At 44.5% G+C, this 17,453-nt stretch overlaps 1 protein-coding gene across 2 annotated transcripts in view; it reads left to right on the top strand.

Annotated features, from left to right (window-relative positions):
- The window catches only part of UNC5D (unc-5 netrin receptor D), a 597,176-nt gene that overhangs the window by 508,809 nt on the left and 70,914 nt on the right, over positions 1-17,453 (top strand). For both annotated transcript variants that reach the window (XM_065899869.1, XM_065899868.1), the window contains 2 exons: positions 11,673-11,858; positions 15,876-16,253. In XM_065899869.1, the coding sequence (XP_065755941.1) occupies positions 11,673-11,858; positions 15,876-16,253 (564 nt within the window). The remainder of the gene's footprint in view (positions 1-11,672; positions 11,859-15,875; positions 16,254-17,453) is intronic.

Below are 17,453 nucleotides of genomic sequence, written 5' to 3'. Positions count from 1 at the left end.
AGGTTAAAGTCTAAGCTGGATGCTTCCCAGAATCATTTCTATCAAAGAATGACCCAAATGTGTCCTTACGTCTGAAAATTAGGTATTTCTCGTCTCCTTACTAACACTCCATTCTACATCTTTTCCCCAAGTACACTGCTTTCATCCATAGGGGAACAATGTGGATTCTGGGAATACACATTCTTTGTGATCCTCATAGGGTTAGGGAACTCCTCAGAAGATGCACAGACTGCACTGGTAATTTGGACCATTCTCTTTCAGGCTGTGTGGACCTGAATGGTACCTTGAACCCATAGAACGATCTGCGACTTTGAACCATAATATCTTTAAGTTCTCAATAGACTTCTAGATTCTTCTAAACTAACATGAGGCAACTGGCATCAATGCTAATCTTCTAGCCATGATGTAAAGCACATTTTTTTTCTATTTTACCCAGCATTTTTCTTCATCTCCTGCTGATTGTTTTCCATTACATAAACAGCACTTCCCACAAATTGCATGACTTGCTTTGTCCTTCAGAATCACTCTTACTGTGAATCAATTCAACCCATGCATATGTGCAACGTTTATAATTTTCTTACTACTTTCAATCTTTTTATTACCTAATTTTTATTCCATTGTAAGTGTATACCTTTTCTTACTACCATCTTCAAGAACATCATTGACCTTACTGGACGTGATGGGATTTCGTTCGTTAAATACTTCGGAACTAAGCACAGACACAGTGAATAAGTGACGGACCAATGTGTTCATCAGCATCAGAGGAACCCAGGGTACTCGCTAAAAATGTGAATTCACAGGCCCCATCTTTCCACGTGTTAGTACATTCAAAGTTAGAGTTTATATCTTCAATTTCCAGAATAGAAAATGAAAGTGAAGTCATTTTCTCAAGGACTGGAGTTCAAATCCTGCTTTTTGACTCTAGTTCTCATTTTACCTTGGTCTTCGTATCTGATGGGAAAAAACACAGTTCTTTTTGCAGTCTGAAGGTAGACTTACCAGATAAAATACAGAACCCTTAGTTACATTTGAATTTCAGATCAACAGTGAATGCATTTTAGCATAAGCATGTCCCAAATATGGCATGAGAAATACTTCTACTAAAGTTATTCATTCTTGATCTGAAATTCAGATTTAACTATGTCGTATTTGTATTTGCTTGATCTGGCAACTTTACTCAGAAGGAAGAATAAAACACGTGAATGTGCATTATCAAGAAATATTTTTGGGGCTTCCCTGGTGGCGCAGTGGTTGAGAGTCCGCCTGCCAATGCAGGGCACACGGGTTCGAGCCCTGGTCCCGGAAGGTCCCACATGCCGCGGAGCAACTAAGCCCGTGCACCACAGCTACTGAGCCTGCGCTCTAGAGCCCGCGAGCCACAACTACTGAGCCCGCATGCCACAACTACTGAAGCCTGTGCGCCTAGAGCCCGTGCTCCTCGATAAGAGAAGCCACTGCAGTGAGAAGCCCGTGCACTGCAACGAAGAGTAGCCACCACTCGCCTCAACTAGAGAAAGCCCGCGTGTGGCAATGAAGACCCAACACAGCCAAAAATAAATAAATTAATTAATTAAAAGAAATATATTTTATAGAATAGATTATCTTTACTGTCAATCTTGGAAGAATGGTTAGAATTAAAACAAATATTAGAGGAGAGAACCTTTCAGTGAAAGCAAGTCTGAACAAAAAGAAGTCTACTGAAGTACAAGTTCTACTTGAAAAAAATGGATATGGGCAGACCTCACTTTATTGTGTTTTGCTTTCTTGAGCTTCGCAGATACTGCTTTTTTTTTTTTACAAATGGAAGGTTTGTGGCCACCTTGTGTTGTCAGATGATGGCTACCATGTTTTAGCAATAAAGTATTTTCTAGTTAAGGTATATCCATTGTTTTGTTCAGACATAATACTATTGCACGCTTAACAGGCTACAGTATAGTGTAAACATAACTTCTAACTGGAAAAGCAAACAATTTGTGTGACTCACTTTATTACGATATTTGCTTTATTGTAGTGGTCTGGAACTGAACCTATAATATCTTTGAGTTATGCCTGTAGTCAGATTTAGCCAAAGAGTAGGGTCCCTATGGATGAGAAATGGGCAAAAGCAGTTGAAAAATAGAATGGGGCAGAGCAGAAAGTGTCTTGAGCTGTAAGGAAAGTCCCTGTTGGAGTGAACTCACAGCTACTAGAGAGTTATTGAAAGGTCAGTGCCAGAACCGTGTTTGGAGAGAGTAATCCATGTGTAAAGTGGTTCAGGGTGAACAAAGACTGGGGCCTCGGTACCAGGTAAGATGAGACTGTGCAATGTGGGTGCCTCCCGTTGAAACGGAGATGTGAGAGGCACTGGGGATCCGATCAGTAAGGCGTGTCAGTGGTCTGGGGAAGGGGTCGATGGAAAGAAGAGGAAAGATGACTCTCCGTCTCAAGCCTGGTCTCTGGTGATGTCATTACTAGAGAAAGGGAATTCAAGAAAAGAAAGTATCTGAAGAGATAAGAATGGTGAATTCATCAATCAGATGACAAATTTGAGATGTTAGCGCAACACATAGTTGCGTGATGGTATTATCCATCGAGCCGGAGGAAATGTTGGATGAGGTCTTCACATAGGCGATGAGGCAGGAGATCTTGGTTTGAGACTGTTTGTCATCGGAGGAATAGTTAGTGCTGTCTGTGTGTGAGTGATGATCCGATTAGATGAGCAAAAGGGGCCGAGAACTGAGCTTTAAAGATCTTTATAAAGATCTTTAAAACTGAGCTTTAAAGATCTGAAAGAGGAAATATAATACCTACCCACAAGAAGGAAGGGTAGTTCCTAAACAATAAGAAAAGAGATGTTGGGAGAATCAAATTTAAGGGACTTTTTCTTTCCCCTAGAGGGAGGGTTGGCTATTCTTGTGTTTCTACTGCAGAGCAGTGGAAAAGAACAAGAGAAAGAACATTACTACTAATGGAGTGTTTGAGACCAGTCTTCAAGAGGGAACAGTGGTTTGTGCGAGAGCCAGACTCTAAAAGGGTAAGAGAACAACCAAATAAGACAGAAATAGTGAACGAGTTACACCATTATACAGCCTGGCCATGGGCTTAGACACGTGTAAAAAGAAGTGAAGCAGGTCTGTAGGTTCTGATAGAGGAAAGATCTACAAGATACTGTACGTGGTGGGGGCAAAGAGCAACATACAGGAAAGGAAATATAATTTAGAAATATAAGGATGATACAATTTTTTGAGTAAACTTGGTAAAAAAAAAAAAAAGGAAATTTACTTTTTTTTCCCGAAAGATCTCAAAGATACTATCAAGAATGGTTACTTTTATTTTTTTCAATTTTATTTATTTTTTTTATTGGAGTATAGTTCATTTACAATGTTGTGTTAATTTCAGGTGGACAGCAAAGTGATTCAGTTATATATACATATATATCAGGTTTTTATCATATTCTTTTCCCTTATAGGTTATTACAAAATATTGAGTAGAGTTCCCTGTGCTATACAGTAGGTCCTTGTTGGTTATCTGTTTTATATGTAGTAGTGTGTATATGTTAATCCCAAACTGCTAATTTATCCCTCCTCCCCTTCCCCCTTTGGTAACCATAAATTTGTTTTCTATGTCTGTGGGTTTATTTCTCTTTGGTATATAAGTTCATTTGTATCCTTTTTTTTTTTTTTTAGATTCCACATATAAGCGATATCATATGGTATTATATGTCTTTCTCTGTCTGGCTTAGTTGGAGGATAAATTTTCTCTTGGTGTAGTGTAACTTTTTATAGTTCCTAAAACATTTTCTCATCATATGCATGTATTCTATTTATTCTTTTGTTTCAGCAGGACAGAGGTTAAGTGGTTAGGGAAATTATGGAACATGGATCACGAAAGGTTCAATGTTAAGAACAAATGCTTTGGGCTTCCCTGGTGGCGCAGTGGTTGAGAGTCCGCCTGCCGATGCAGGGGACACGGGTTCGTGCCCCGGTCTGGGAGGATCCCACATGCCGCGGAGCGGTTGGGCCCGTGAGCCATGGCCACCGAGCCTGCGCATCCGGAGCCTGTGCTCCACAACGGGAGAGGCCACAGCGGTGAGAGGCCCGCGTACCGAAAAAAAAAAAAAAAAAAAGCTTTAAGTTCTCTTCAACAAAGAGCTAAGGATTTCGTGGATGTGAAAAGATACTGCATCTTTGCAAGGTTTATCAGAGTCGGGAGAAGGATTTGGGTGGGAGGTGATTAGGGAGACCAGGCTGTGTCTGCAGGCAGAAGGCAAGGCTCATGTGTGGAGGCAGAGTTGAAAGATGCAAGGCCGAAAGGGAATAATGAACGAAGCCGGGCCCCCGCGGACGCAGGAGAGGGCGGAACGGAGCTGGCCTGACACAGAGGAGCAGCTGTTCAGGGAACAGGGAAAAGGAAAGGAAAAACGTGGGAAGGAGCAGAGGAATTCTGAGTTGTGGAGGAGGGAACTCACATAGGAGGGCCTCTGTTTTTTCAACTAGAAAAGGGGCCAGTGAGAAGCAGCGGTGTTGAAGAAAGGAAACAAAGTTCAGAGTAACTGTTTTGATGAAAAGCGTTATTTGGTCATAGGACATGAATACAATAATCACTCGGCTGCAAGGAAGGCCCCGGTGAGTTTGCAAAGCATCGGATTTTTGATGATACCCACCAGTCTAGTTGGTGAGTTTCTCCAGCGGGGCAAGTTGACCTCAGTGCAGGGAGCCACCCTCTAATGGTTAAGCTATTTGGGAGTGAAGACAGGTGGGTGTCCAAATGCTGCCTTGGCCATTTTCTCATGGCAAAGCCTTGAGCAAGTCTCTATCTTATCTGCACCTAAGTCATCATCGTGAAAGAGGAAATATAATACCTACCTCAAGAGACTTGGTTGTGAGGATGAGAATGTGATCACACCTGTAGCTCTCAGAGAAGCGAACACAAGCTTAGTGCTCCTTCACCGGGCTACCCTTGCCAGCAAGAGGTATTGCCGCCGAAATTCGGCCTGTACACACTGGTGCCGGGTGAAATCTCAGAGACAGAGTTTGGGATGAAATAGAAAGAGCGAGCTTTTTTGCTCTGGCAGGCAAAGGGGACCACAACGGGCTAAGGCCCTCAAGCCTGTGTGTCCCGCCCTGGAGGGGGCAGTGAGGAGTTTTATAGTAGTGGTTCAAGGAGAAGGGCGTGATCAGCTCGTGGTCATCCTTCGGATCGGCTGGTGGTGAGGTAATTGGGAGTCAGCTTCATCAACCTTCTGGTTCCAACCGGTCTAGGGTCTGTGTTCTTGTGGTCAGCAGTCTTCATCTGGTGGCGGTCTACTTCCTATAAAAGCAGTTTAGGAATGTGTGTCAGGCCTTTATCTGTATCTTTCAGGGAACTGGGAGTTCTGCTATGTGGCAGAATTATCATCTAAATTGTTTCCAGTTCCCCAGCCCAACAGCTATTCTTTATTTCTACATCTTAACGTTGCCCAATCATTAACTTTGGAGTCGAACTTTTACTTCAGAAGACAAGGACACAGGGGCTGGTACACGGTTTCAGTATCAGGCAGTGTGACCAGGACAGAGGTTAACAGCTGAATAGGGAATGAGCCAGAGAATCGATTCCGGAGCCAACTGCCTTGGATTGAATCCCAGCTCTGCTACTTACCAATCGTGAGGCTTTGGGCAAGGCAAGTGATTTTCTGGCCTCAGTTTACACATTTAAATGGGCACATTTTTACAAGGTTGTTGGAAGGATTAAAATGAGTTAATAAGTGTAAAGTAGTAGAACAGTGCCTTGCACGTAGCAAGTGCTATTTAAAAATGTGCTGCTGTTGTTATTAGTGACAACAGTAACGAGGTTTTGGAGGATGGCAAGTTGGAAAAGCGAGATGGTGATTGGTGACGGGATTTTGAGAGTCCAAGCAATGCAGATATAATCGGAATTGCTTACCATGGTTGACCATAGCTGACCATTTAAAAGCTATTTTCTGATGTGTTAAAGAAAAAAATGGTGCTTCTCAATGACAGCAAGTATAAACAACTCGAACAATAATTTGTTATGTTTCCGCCTGCAATTAAATACTTGGGTACATCACTCTGTATCTACGTAGCACTGCCTGTGCTGGGAGGAGGGACTGGTCCAGAGATGGCTGTTTCCCGGGAGCCCAGCACAGCAGCTGGTTCTTTAGCCTCCTATTTATTTTGCCTCTCTCAGCCCTCTCTTTGTGAATATTTATAGTGTTAATTCCTTAGTAATTCACTGCCTCTCATGTATGCCAATTCAAGTTGCTGAGGTTTTCTTTCCCCCTGAAATGGGAGCAGTGGTCACTTTATAATATCTAATGAGATAAAACAGAATAGCTTTTTTTTTTTTTGCTGTACGCGGGCCCCTCACTGTTGTGGCCTCTCCCGTTGCAGAGCACGGGCTCCGGACACGCAGGCTCGGCGGCCATGGCTCACAGGCCCAGCCGCTCCGCGGCATGTAGGATCTTCCCGGACTGGGGCACGAACCCGTGTCCCCTGCATCGGCAGGCGGACTCTCAACCACTGCGCCACCAGGGAAGCCCTAGCATATTGTTTTTAACTTTTTATTTTACATTGGAGTATAGTTGATTAACAATGTTGTGATAGTTTCAGGTGTACAGCAAAGTGATTCAGTTATACGTATACATGGATCTATTCTTTTTCAAATTCCTTTCCCATTTAGGTTGTTACAGAATATTGAGCAGAGTTCCCTGTGCTATACAGTAGGTCATTGTTGGTTATCCGTTTTAAATATAGCAGTGTGTACATGTCAGTCCCAAACTCCCTAACTATATGTCTTGAAAGGTATTTTGTTGTGCTCCTTTGTTCATTTGATGTACCTATCTGATCCTGTGAAACAGACTCTAATCTGATACGTAGTTAACCTCATAACATGGGAATTGAGCTAAATTTCCATAACTAAGTGGCATTAATATGTTCTTCCAGTGAGAGTCCTGTGGAGAGTGGCAGGCAAGCTAAGTAAAGAGCCCTTCGCTTTATTCCTTTGGGGACATAAGTTACTGTGAATGACTAGGTGTGATAATAATTCATGAAGACAGGAACTTGCTAATACCCAGTCCTTGAACTCTGAAGTTCGAAGGGGCTTTGAAAGGTCACTTAGCCTTTCTCGCCAACTTTGCCCAAAAATGAAATAACCGCAGACTACTGTCAAGCGACGCTGGTTTTCAGAGCCTCTGAAAGGAGATTTCATAAGCTCCCTCAGAAATAGTGTGGCTTTTTTTAACAACCCTCCTTGTAGAAAAGGTCATTTTAATATCTAAGCAGAGTCCAAGTGCTATAACAAAAGGCCATGTCCTCCTTTTCAGCCCTCGTTAGAGCTGGTGGAGAGCTCCTTACTAGCCTCATCGTAAAATGAAGGTTCGCTGGGCACCTACTGTGGCCTCTTCTTAGAGCAACGCTTCATGCGTGAAAGAGCCCCGCACAAGCCACTTTCTAGTTCTCCTTTCTCCAGGCCCAATGAACCCGTAAACATTTCCTTTCCAGGGTCCTAGCTTCCAACTATTAATCTTTGTAGCCTTTCTCTGTAGATGTTTCACACTCCTTCCAGCAGTGAACAGATTCCTCTGTAGTTTCCGACTAACTTGGAATATAAGAGATTTCCCAGTCCTTGTTTTTTTCTTTTTGTTTTCTTTAGCCTATAGATTACACACAAGTTTTTCTACCACATGTTGTCTCCTTCTGAGCTTGGCCTAAAACTTTCACAACTCTCGGAGAGAGGAAAATAGGGATGAAGACACAGGAGAGACATCAATCACACGTTGATAGGTAAACAGAAATTCAGAGAAAAGTACCCTACGCCCACAAAAGGCAGGATAGCCTGATCAGTCAGGGGGTATCAAGGCTTTTGTTCAAAATCACTTGGAGGAAACAAACCAGCACCACACGAGTATGAGAGCAAGCAGACAGGTATAGACATGTATGTGTGTGGACGTAAAGGAAAAAGAGGGTCTCTGGGGCAGGGCTTCTACAATCAACCTCAGACCGGGATCTCTTTCCTACCTCTCTTCCCGCAGTCTGAGACCAGGCAAGCGATCAACAAACAGTCGCGCAATGATTCAAGGCAAGTTTCTGTGGGAAATGATAGAGATAGAACTGCTTGTGAAGAACTTAAAGCAGTTATACAGAATGCGCGGGCAGTCAGATCATTAACCATCAGAAGATCCAAAAAGAGTTCTAGGAACCGTAAGTGACAGAAGAGTTTAGAAAACCATGGGTTGGCAGGGTTGGCTGGATTGGCCAGGACAGAGTCACTTTCTTGGAGGACGAGGCCCTGCGCTGGCACCTGACAGATGGGTAGGGCCTGGATGCCTAGTGGTATGGGGGGCACAGGGCAATGACCCGTCATTATAATCTGAAAGGTGAACGGGGCTTTTCGCTAGCAGAGGTCCACCTAGCCGGTAGGTTAACGACCGTTGAATCCGGGGTGTAGGCAGTGTGGAGTGCAGGAGCGCAGGGCTGGATGTGGAGAAAGCGTTCCAGTCCTGGGAAGAGCCTGCACCCTGTGGGCATGTGACTGGAGCAGCTCCCCTGGGAAGGAGCCAGCAGTGGCTTCTGACGTTCTGACGAGAGCTGAGTGTGTGCTCACGTACGCGCACGCACTCAGTCTTGGGGTGATTCTGCAGTGGCACCCCTCCAAGTGCCCATGTGCTCACAGACACCTGCACCCAGCCTTCCCCTTCTCCCGTGAAACTGTGGTGAGAAACGTGGAACTAAACCTCAGGTTCTCCTGGGGCCTGTCCTGCACACACATGAAAAGGGAATCAATTACCTTTGTGAGCACACAGGAACCCTTATAGGGAAACCCACTCTACTGTCCTGGAGAAATAGATTAGAAAATGGTGGGGCAGAGGGGGAAAAGAAAAGAAGAAAGAATGAGGTGAAGTGAAAGCAGATAGATAGAGAAGAGAAAAAAAAAAAAGAGGGAAAAGAAGCAGGGTGACCCAACTTGAGAAGAATTTGAGCTATAAGGATGACTGATTACATCTCTTGAGACGCGCACACGTGGCTTTGATGACGTGTCTACCTCTGTAGCTGCACCTGGATACCAGGGTCCCATCACCACCTTGGCTTTTATCAGTTTTAAACAGGAAACAACTGAGAATATGGACCACATATTAATTCACCCCTGTATCATTTCCGCTGCATGGCTGAGCCTCCACAAGTGTATGTTGACTGAATGAAATTATTAGATCCTGAACCTTCGAATTCCCCGGACAGATTGTTCTTGTAAAATAAATCCCCCTTTGCTTATCTTTCTGTAGGAGTCCATGGACTTCTGCTTTTAGATCAGACTGTCCCGCCAAGTGCCAGGGTGAGCCTCATAAGGGAGCAGTGCTCTCCGAACAAACCTCTCTCCCTTCTTTCCCTACCCTATCCCCAAAGTCCCCGTATTCATTTTTTAAAATCCTGTAATTCAGTATTTCATTCTCTTAAGTCAAATACATTCTGCACGTATTCCTGGAAGAGGAAACACAACGAGCTATATCCAACATCCATACCTCCGTCTGAAGGCATAAGTAGGGTCCTTTCCTAAAACAGGACTTGTATCTGGAGGGCAGAGAATTCTGGTTACCTAGGTAGCAAGAGGGTGGACACATAAAGAACAAGATAGGAATCCAGGGGAACAAAGACAGCTTGTTCCTGCTACTTAGTTTTGTTTCCGGATTTCGTGTCCAGTGATGTCCATTTTCAGCAGAAGTACCTTCACCCTGGTTATCCTCTGGCTCCTGGTCCTATTTTAGTACCTGGGAAGCTAAAGATGCCTTTGTGTCTACTTCGCCAACTCAGCAGGAGAGCAGCTGCATTCAGGACACTGTCAGACTCTTGCTCTGTGTGCTCAGTTGCCGAGCAGGTGTCTTCTCCCCAGATACACCTTTTCAGATGGTGGTGTCATCAGTCAGCAGCGCCCAAGGACCTGGAGGGGAGGGCTGGGGGAAGGCTAACTGGTTCCAATCCAAAGTTCTCTCACTGCTCCTGGTACCCTGGCTTGCTGCACCTGTTGTGTTCTGTGTCCTCTCTCTGCTCTAACGATTCCCTCCAAGGAACTTAATTGAGTAGAGGGAGGGTGAGACTGTAAGTGGGGTGATAGCTGCCGTCCTTTCTCCCCACATGACATAGGTAGACATTTGGGGTTGGTATCAATCATCATCCCCATAGTTCTGGGTGTCTAGGGAAGACCACCACCAATGCCCCATCCCTCTCCCTCTCCCATTTGGTCCATCATGAAGTTGAACTAAAGCCTAAAATCACACCCTGTTTCTCCATACCTCCCAGGCTCTTGTGGTTACGAAAAGTGTCTGATAATCCTCTGACCTTTCAGTTACTGTTCTTTGGGATGACTGTGTTCTTCTCCTCACGAATTATTTTTATGTGTTGACCGCCCTATTACTGAACCGGTTCTGCTTGATTTCCTTGTTCCCTCTTTAATTTGGTGGCACCTTATTTTATAGTCCACTAACTTTGTTGAAAATAAATGGACTTGTATGGTTAGTATTACTCAGTCGGTAACGTAAGTACCATATTAGGGTGCAGTGAATGCGGAGTGAGTGCCGTGCAACTACAAGGTAAATATATGATGGGTTTATTTTATCTGCTAAGCCCAAAAGGGGTGACATAGTAATTACTTTTGGACCTGTTAAGTATACCTACTGCATAATCTGTAGGGAAATCAATTACGTAGTTAGTACTTGCCACCTTCCATTTTTACACGTTTTTAAGATTATGTGGTCTTGGGTAAATGTCATGCTGAGTTGCAGTAGCCGTTATGAATCTCTTCCGGAATGAACCACACCCAGTGTACATCTAGCAAAAGGGTTGGGAAGCAGCTACCGCTTACCTTGGGGTATGGGGAGACACCCACCATCTAAATTCAAACTAACGCTTTTATTTTTGCTTTGCCCATGCATTCAATAGGATGGAGTAGGAGAGGTATGGGAGAAACAGCATGTGCCCTCTCAGAGACCAGTCCTCTTCCACAAAAAAAAGTATTAGAGTCGAGCGTTTAATTGGTGCCAGAAAACATTTACCGTGGACATAAGAGCGCCTGGGACCAAACCCTTTTCATACCTCACAACAGAAAGTCGCTCATAATGATTGTAAATACCCTGATGTCTGTCACTATTCTGATGAACTGAGTGACATGCCAAAGCTCAAGTTCACACTTGTGAGCTCTGGTCTCCTCTCTCGACTCATAGACTATGCGTTACCCTCTCACCCTAGAGCGCTCTCTGTGAATGCATGCGCCCCAGGTCATAGACAAGCAGAGCAATTCACCTGTATTTTGTCATTGTACGTGGGTCTCGTGTCTTCCAACAAAAATAAAATATAAAAAATACTTGGCAGGGCAACAGGACGTCCTAAAACAAGCAAATTAAGGAGTTGCCTGTTTTTCCTTGAAAAATATATTCTTTGCAAAATTGATTCTGTTCCAGATTCCATTATGTGGTGAGCTACCTTAATGCAGTTACGTTATTTGACTAGCATCCCTTTGATTTATACAAGGTCTTCTAGAAACATGATTATTGTGTGAAAGAGAGTCCAGCTCGCAGCTAGCTACATTTGTCATTTCGTCTGATCAGTATCTCCCAAAATTCCGATAACATTTCATTCTGTGTCCCGGGGTGGGTCTTTGGCCCTGTGCCCATGTTGGCCATTTAGAATTTCTCTTGTGTCTTTCAGGCATTGAGAATGCCAGCGACATCGCTTTGTACTCAGGCTTGGGCGCTGCAGTCGTGGCCGTCACAGTCCTGGTCGTCGGCATCACGCTTTACAGACGGAGCCAGAGTGACTACGGCGTGGACGTCATCGACTCTTCTGCATTGACAGGTGGCTTCCAGACCTTCAACTTCAAAACAGTCCGTCAAGGTCAGCGGCATAGGGCCCCCCAACACTGCGTCCCCAGGACCATAGACTACATTCACGCAGGACCCTGGCGCTCTTTGGTCCTGTGTGAGGGTAGCTCTTGGCACTGGGAGCCGCTACCAAATTGCCTTCACTCCTTAGGACACCAGGTTCGATGGAGGAGTCTGCCCGAGTCCTTGGCTGCTGTTTGGATCAGTGGGTCTCGATTTACTCCTACCGACGTTTTATATGAGGCATCTCATTTAAATCTTTGATATGTAGTGAGCCTAACAAGTTATTTTATCTCAGATCACCCAACTTTCTATTTTAACCAGCCTGCTTTGGGGATGTATATTTAGTTAACGAAAGTACTGCTTATTCAAGGCTAAGGGCCAACGACTATACCAGACATATTTATTACACCACTTATTAGGTGGAGTTATTTTTGTGGCTTCTATTTTAAAGAAGTAAAAGGATTTTCAAGGATCTCTGATGGGCCAGTTAGCCAGGGAAAAAATGAAATTCCCAGCCTAAATGACTCTGCTGTTGCCAAGTTAAGGTGGTCTTTTGTTGTGGGGAAAGAAAATGTATCATGTCAAACTACAGCAATATTCATTTTAAAAACACAGAGTCATTTAATTCTCTTATCTGAACCACTCTATTCCTGATTGGGAGATGGGGGTGAGGCGGATGGCTTTTATTTTACAAAATGAAATTGTCTCGCTTCCACGGATGAAGTTTTCTACCTTGACCCTCGTGGTCAACATTGTCACTTTTATCTCTGTTTACTGCTTGTCAGTAGCAGCTGCAGCACACAAGAAGTCTCACTGCTTGGCGGGGATGGAGTAGGGACAGGACGGCGAAGCAGGAACCCAAGCAGACTAGAAATTGGGAGATGGCCGGGAGAGACAGGATGCGTGACTGCTTGCCACTCACTTCTGGCACCTCGGCTTCAGGTCCGGGTCTGAGTCTGGTTGACCTCAGATGAGAACACATCCCCTCAATGTGGTTATAGAGCTTAGTATATAGGATTTAATTAGAAATACATCCAGTGAAGAACTCACCTTTTTTTAAATTTATTTATTTCTTTTTATTTGGGGCTGCGTTGGGTCTTTGTTGCTGCGTGTGGACTTTCTCTCGTTGCGGTGAGCGGGGGCTACTCTTCGTTGCGGTGCGCGGGCTTCTCATCGCGGTGGCTTCTCTTATCGAGGAGCACGGGCTCTAGGCACGCGGGCTTCAGTAGTTGTGGCATGCAGGCTCAGTTGTGGCTCGCGGGCTCTAGAGTGCACGCTCAGTAGTTGTGGCGCACGGGCTTAGTTGCTCCGCGGCATGTGGGATCTTCCCGGACCAGGGCTCGAACCCATGTCCCCTGCATTGGCAGGTGGATTCTTAACCACTGCGCCCCCAGGGAAGCCCAAGAGCTGATCTTTGTAGTGTGTAAGAAACTAGAACTGTATTTCCATCAAATCACAAGATATCAATGTCTTTGACCCTAACACTTGAAAAATAGAGACTATACACTAGTGTGAGAGGTAGCTTTGTGCACGACTTTGAAATCAGATAGACTTGAATCCAGAATTGCTGTAGGACCTAGTTAATCAATTATTCTCTCTCAGCCTCAATTCTTATAGCTATAAAGGGGGGATACTAACATCTATCTCAGGGGGTTCTTGTAAGGATGAAACCACCTGGAATAACGTGGGTCATAAACCCTTGGCTTATGGAAGGGACTCAGTAAATGCAGTGAGTATCGTTCTAGAAGCCAGTTGTTTCCTCTTACCTTGGTACAGGACACCAGTGAGTTCCATAGAGCACCAGGCAGCATGTGAGAGGAGTGGGTCCCTGACCTGAACATTTTGGGGAAGGCTGACTTGTATAAGTCGAAACACATCTCGTTAGGGTGACGCTTCTCAGGTTGTACTTGCACTGTGAATTTCTAGGAGAGGATGTAACCTTTCCAAAGTTACTTTACCATTTCCTTTGACCAAGAATTCACAAAACTAGTGATACAAGCAGAAACCCTTTATTAAAATTCTACTCTCCTCCATATGCATGGTGAGGCTACACTGTACACTGATGCTCTGTTGTCTTAGTGACATCCCTTCTCGAACAAATACGGATGGAGCCCCAGCAAGGTGAACTGTGACGCTTAAATAGAATGGCATACGTAGAGTAGATCAGGGACCTCGAAGGACATCCGAAGAAGAACTTGGGGTCACTGGGGGATTGTCCCCGATCAAACTTGAATCAAGTTGGCTGCCAACTTTCTTCAACCGTGGACTCTGTCATATGTATATATTATGATAATCAAGCATTTTAGACTTGAGTCTAACTCTAGGAAATGTTTTTTGCTTCTTGGCTTTACTCTTAAAAGTAGCCAGGGGGCTTCCCTGTTGGTGCGGTGGTTGATGGTCCGCCTGCCGATGCAGGGGACGCGGGTTCGTGCCCCGGTCCGGGAAGATCCCACATGCCGCGGACCGGCTGGGCCTGTGAGCCGTGGCCGCTGAGCCTGCGCGTCCGGAGCCTGTGCTCCGCAACGGGAGAGGCCACAGCAGTGAGAGGCCCGCATACCGTGTAAAAAAAATGTAGCCAACTCCAGAAGGTAAGACAAAACAGCCATGAGACTCAGAGATATGCTTTTTCAGGTATCTGGCTCCAAACTCTTTTCAGATGTGAGAGGGTTCTTCAGTCCCGCTTCTTGCCCGGGAAAACCATAACCCAGGGTAAGGCCGGTACCTGTAGAGTTCAATGCAGTTCTGTTACAAACCTCAGCTCCTTATTATGTCTGTGTCTTAGCACAAGAGCCTCAAACATGAAAAAAATGCCTCATCAAGGTGCCTTTAGATCTATAAGGTCATTTCATCTCATTTTAAACCTCCTCCTCTATGATTTTGGATTCTTAGAGCATCAGAACAAGGAGGTGGGAGAAGTCAGGGTTATAGATTTCCTGCTGGCATTGTTACAAATTATGAAAATGGAAAAACAATAGAGGCTAATACGCTATGGCCTGCCATTGCAACATTTTCAAAAATATCATACTTGAAACAGTTTTGTCAAGCCCCAGAGGAAAACGGTTTAATATGGTTTGGGTTTCAATTTGAGATATCACATTGACGGACTAATATGGGTGGGAAGTTTGGAACTGAGGGTTATTTTGTTATTTACTAATAAATGAGATTACTTCATCACAAGAAAATGTCACAGCATTTCTTTTTTGATACTTGGCAAAAAAAAAATATATATTGGTAAGTCCCAATAGATGAGAAGGTCCAGTTTCTCATGTTTTTGTAAGGATTATTTTTCTCCATTTGTTTTGAGTCAGAAAGGAAGTCGTTCTAAGATGCTCCCCGTGTGGAATCTGAGTCTCCTATCCCTGTGTGGTACCCTCTTAGCCTCTCAGAGTGACATACATACTCTTAGAGCCAATTGACTACTCAGACATGGAACAGTTTGAGAAGTCCCCTGACCCTTTTGCTCCGAGGACACATCATGTCCTCCCTCAGCCCCAGAAACTACCCAGAATCCCACGTGAGACGTGCCGGCACCCACCCCACCTCGGTTATAAACAGCAGCCCCTCGTCACCATGCTGTGTCATCTCTTGCCATTTAAAATGAACAGATGTTACTTTTGCTCCAAACTAGCTTCCAAAACAGCTTTTTTTCCTTTTTTATTTTTTGGAAGCTTCTCTTTGCCAGTTAAAATAATCCCCTAAACCATCATACCTGAGTGAGTTGCCTGGTGGAGTGCCAGAAATACTTGTTTTGAAAAGATGATAGCATGTAAAGAACTCTGGGAAGTGATGCATTTGGTCAGTGGCATCCAGGGAATTGACTGTGAAAGCCAGATCTCCTGATTCCAAGGCTCTGGGAACTCATGATCAGCCCGTTAGAGGTGCTTTAGATGCCCAGGGTGGGTCTGAAGGGCTAGGCTTGACCGGAGCAGCTGGCGAGCCTTTGTCGTGCAGTTAGGAGAAGCAGATGTAAAGTCCTAACTGTGATGCTTTCCGGTTTCTGAGTGACAGATCAATCTTCTTTAACCAGGTAACTCCCTGCTCTTGAATTCCTCCATGCAACCAGACCTAACAGTAAGCCGAACATACAGTGGGCCCATCTGTCTACAGGACCCCCTGGACAAGGAACTCATGACGGAGTCCTCACTCTTTAACCCTTTGTCGGACATCAAAGTCAAAGTGCAGAGCTCATTCATGGTTTCCCTGGGAGTGTCTGAGAGAGCTGAGTACCACGGCAAGAATCATTCCGGGACTTTTCCCCATGGAAACAACCGCAGCTTCACTACAGTGCATCCCAGAAATAAAACACCCTACGTCCAAAATCTGTCATCACTTCCTACAAGGACAGAACTGAGGACCACTGGTGTCTTTGGCCATTTAGGAGGACGCTTGGTAATGCCAAATACAGGTGGGTGGTAAGTGTGCGTTTGTGTATTTTCTCGCGTTTGTTTGAACGTGTTATATTTACATAATGATGTCCCGTAAGATTCATTTATAAGATGTTGACTGTTCCCATGTCAGAGTGACAAACACCGTGGCTCCATAAGTTGGCTTGATTTACACAGCAAACCAGAACCAGCACTGAGATTAGATTTTGCCATCTTCATCTCAGCATGGGCCGTACACTCCATCAGATGCTCTGTTAGGGTTGACGGCCATATTGGCTCAAAAGCTTTGGGTGGTCCCCAGAGTTTAAGCCCCCTTGAAATATATTTCCTAGAACGTGATCAGGAAGCACTGAAAACGTTCTTTGACATGACTGAAAAATACCATTTTTATAGCGAAGCATGGTTTACGCTCTAGTCGATAATTTACTGCAGTGACACTCAAACTTCCTCAGTAACTGACCTAATAAACACCATCGGTGTCTGTCAGCCTTACTGTAATGTTGCTTTATGATGCGCAGTGATGAGGGTTCCTCGTGGGGTTGCTCTTTTGAATTCAAACTTCAGATCCACGGCCATATAGTTCTCAAGAGTGTTTTCTTCCTTTGGGTTGGAAGATTTTCTTGATGTTTTGACAAGGTGTACAGCCCAGGTCACTTTGAAAATGACACCGTACCTATAGATTAGTCTTCAGAGTTGCCATCTAAGACCTAACTAACTGGATGGAGGAAGAGAGCCATCTCTCCTCCGATTTCCGAGCAATGAGATTTAGGGAGTGCTCTGAATCATCACTGTTGGCTGAGAGGAAAGGGAATATATCAGATCTGCAAGTGTTGTTAAAGAACTGGCTAGCATTGAGTCAGGACCAGCAGGGCCTTGGCAGATTTCTCTGTAGGGTAGAACCAACCCACCTAAAATATCAAACATTTTCTCTTATACAATGAATTCTGTAGTAGAACTAGTCTGATGCTACCATTCCACTAACTGACCATCTAAGTAGCTTAGTGACTTGCGCCTGCAATTTGTTTCAAGCTGATGATTGTTTGGTTTTCGTAGATCAATCGCTTCCTTAAAAACTTCATTTCAGGCAAATAGCCCTCCAGTGCAGCCCCAGTGATGATTTTGTTTTCTAAACTTCCAGTTCTCTAAATCTTCCTCGGTCAGTGTTCTCGGATGTGGTAAGAAAAGTTGTTTAAGTATGTCTGAGTGTCAATGTGTGATGC

Source organism: Phocoena phocoena, chromosome 21 (assembly GCF_963924675.1).
Source record: "Phocoena phocoena chromosome 21, mPhoPho1.1, whole genome shotgun sequence".
Taxonomy (NCBI): Eukaryota; Metazoa; Chordata; class Mammalia; order Artiodactyla; family Phocoenidae; genus Phocoena; species Phocoena phocoena.
Note: the sequence above shows the minus strand (reverse complement) of the source record. Positions and strands in the feature narration are given on the sequence as shown.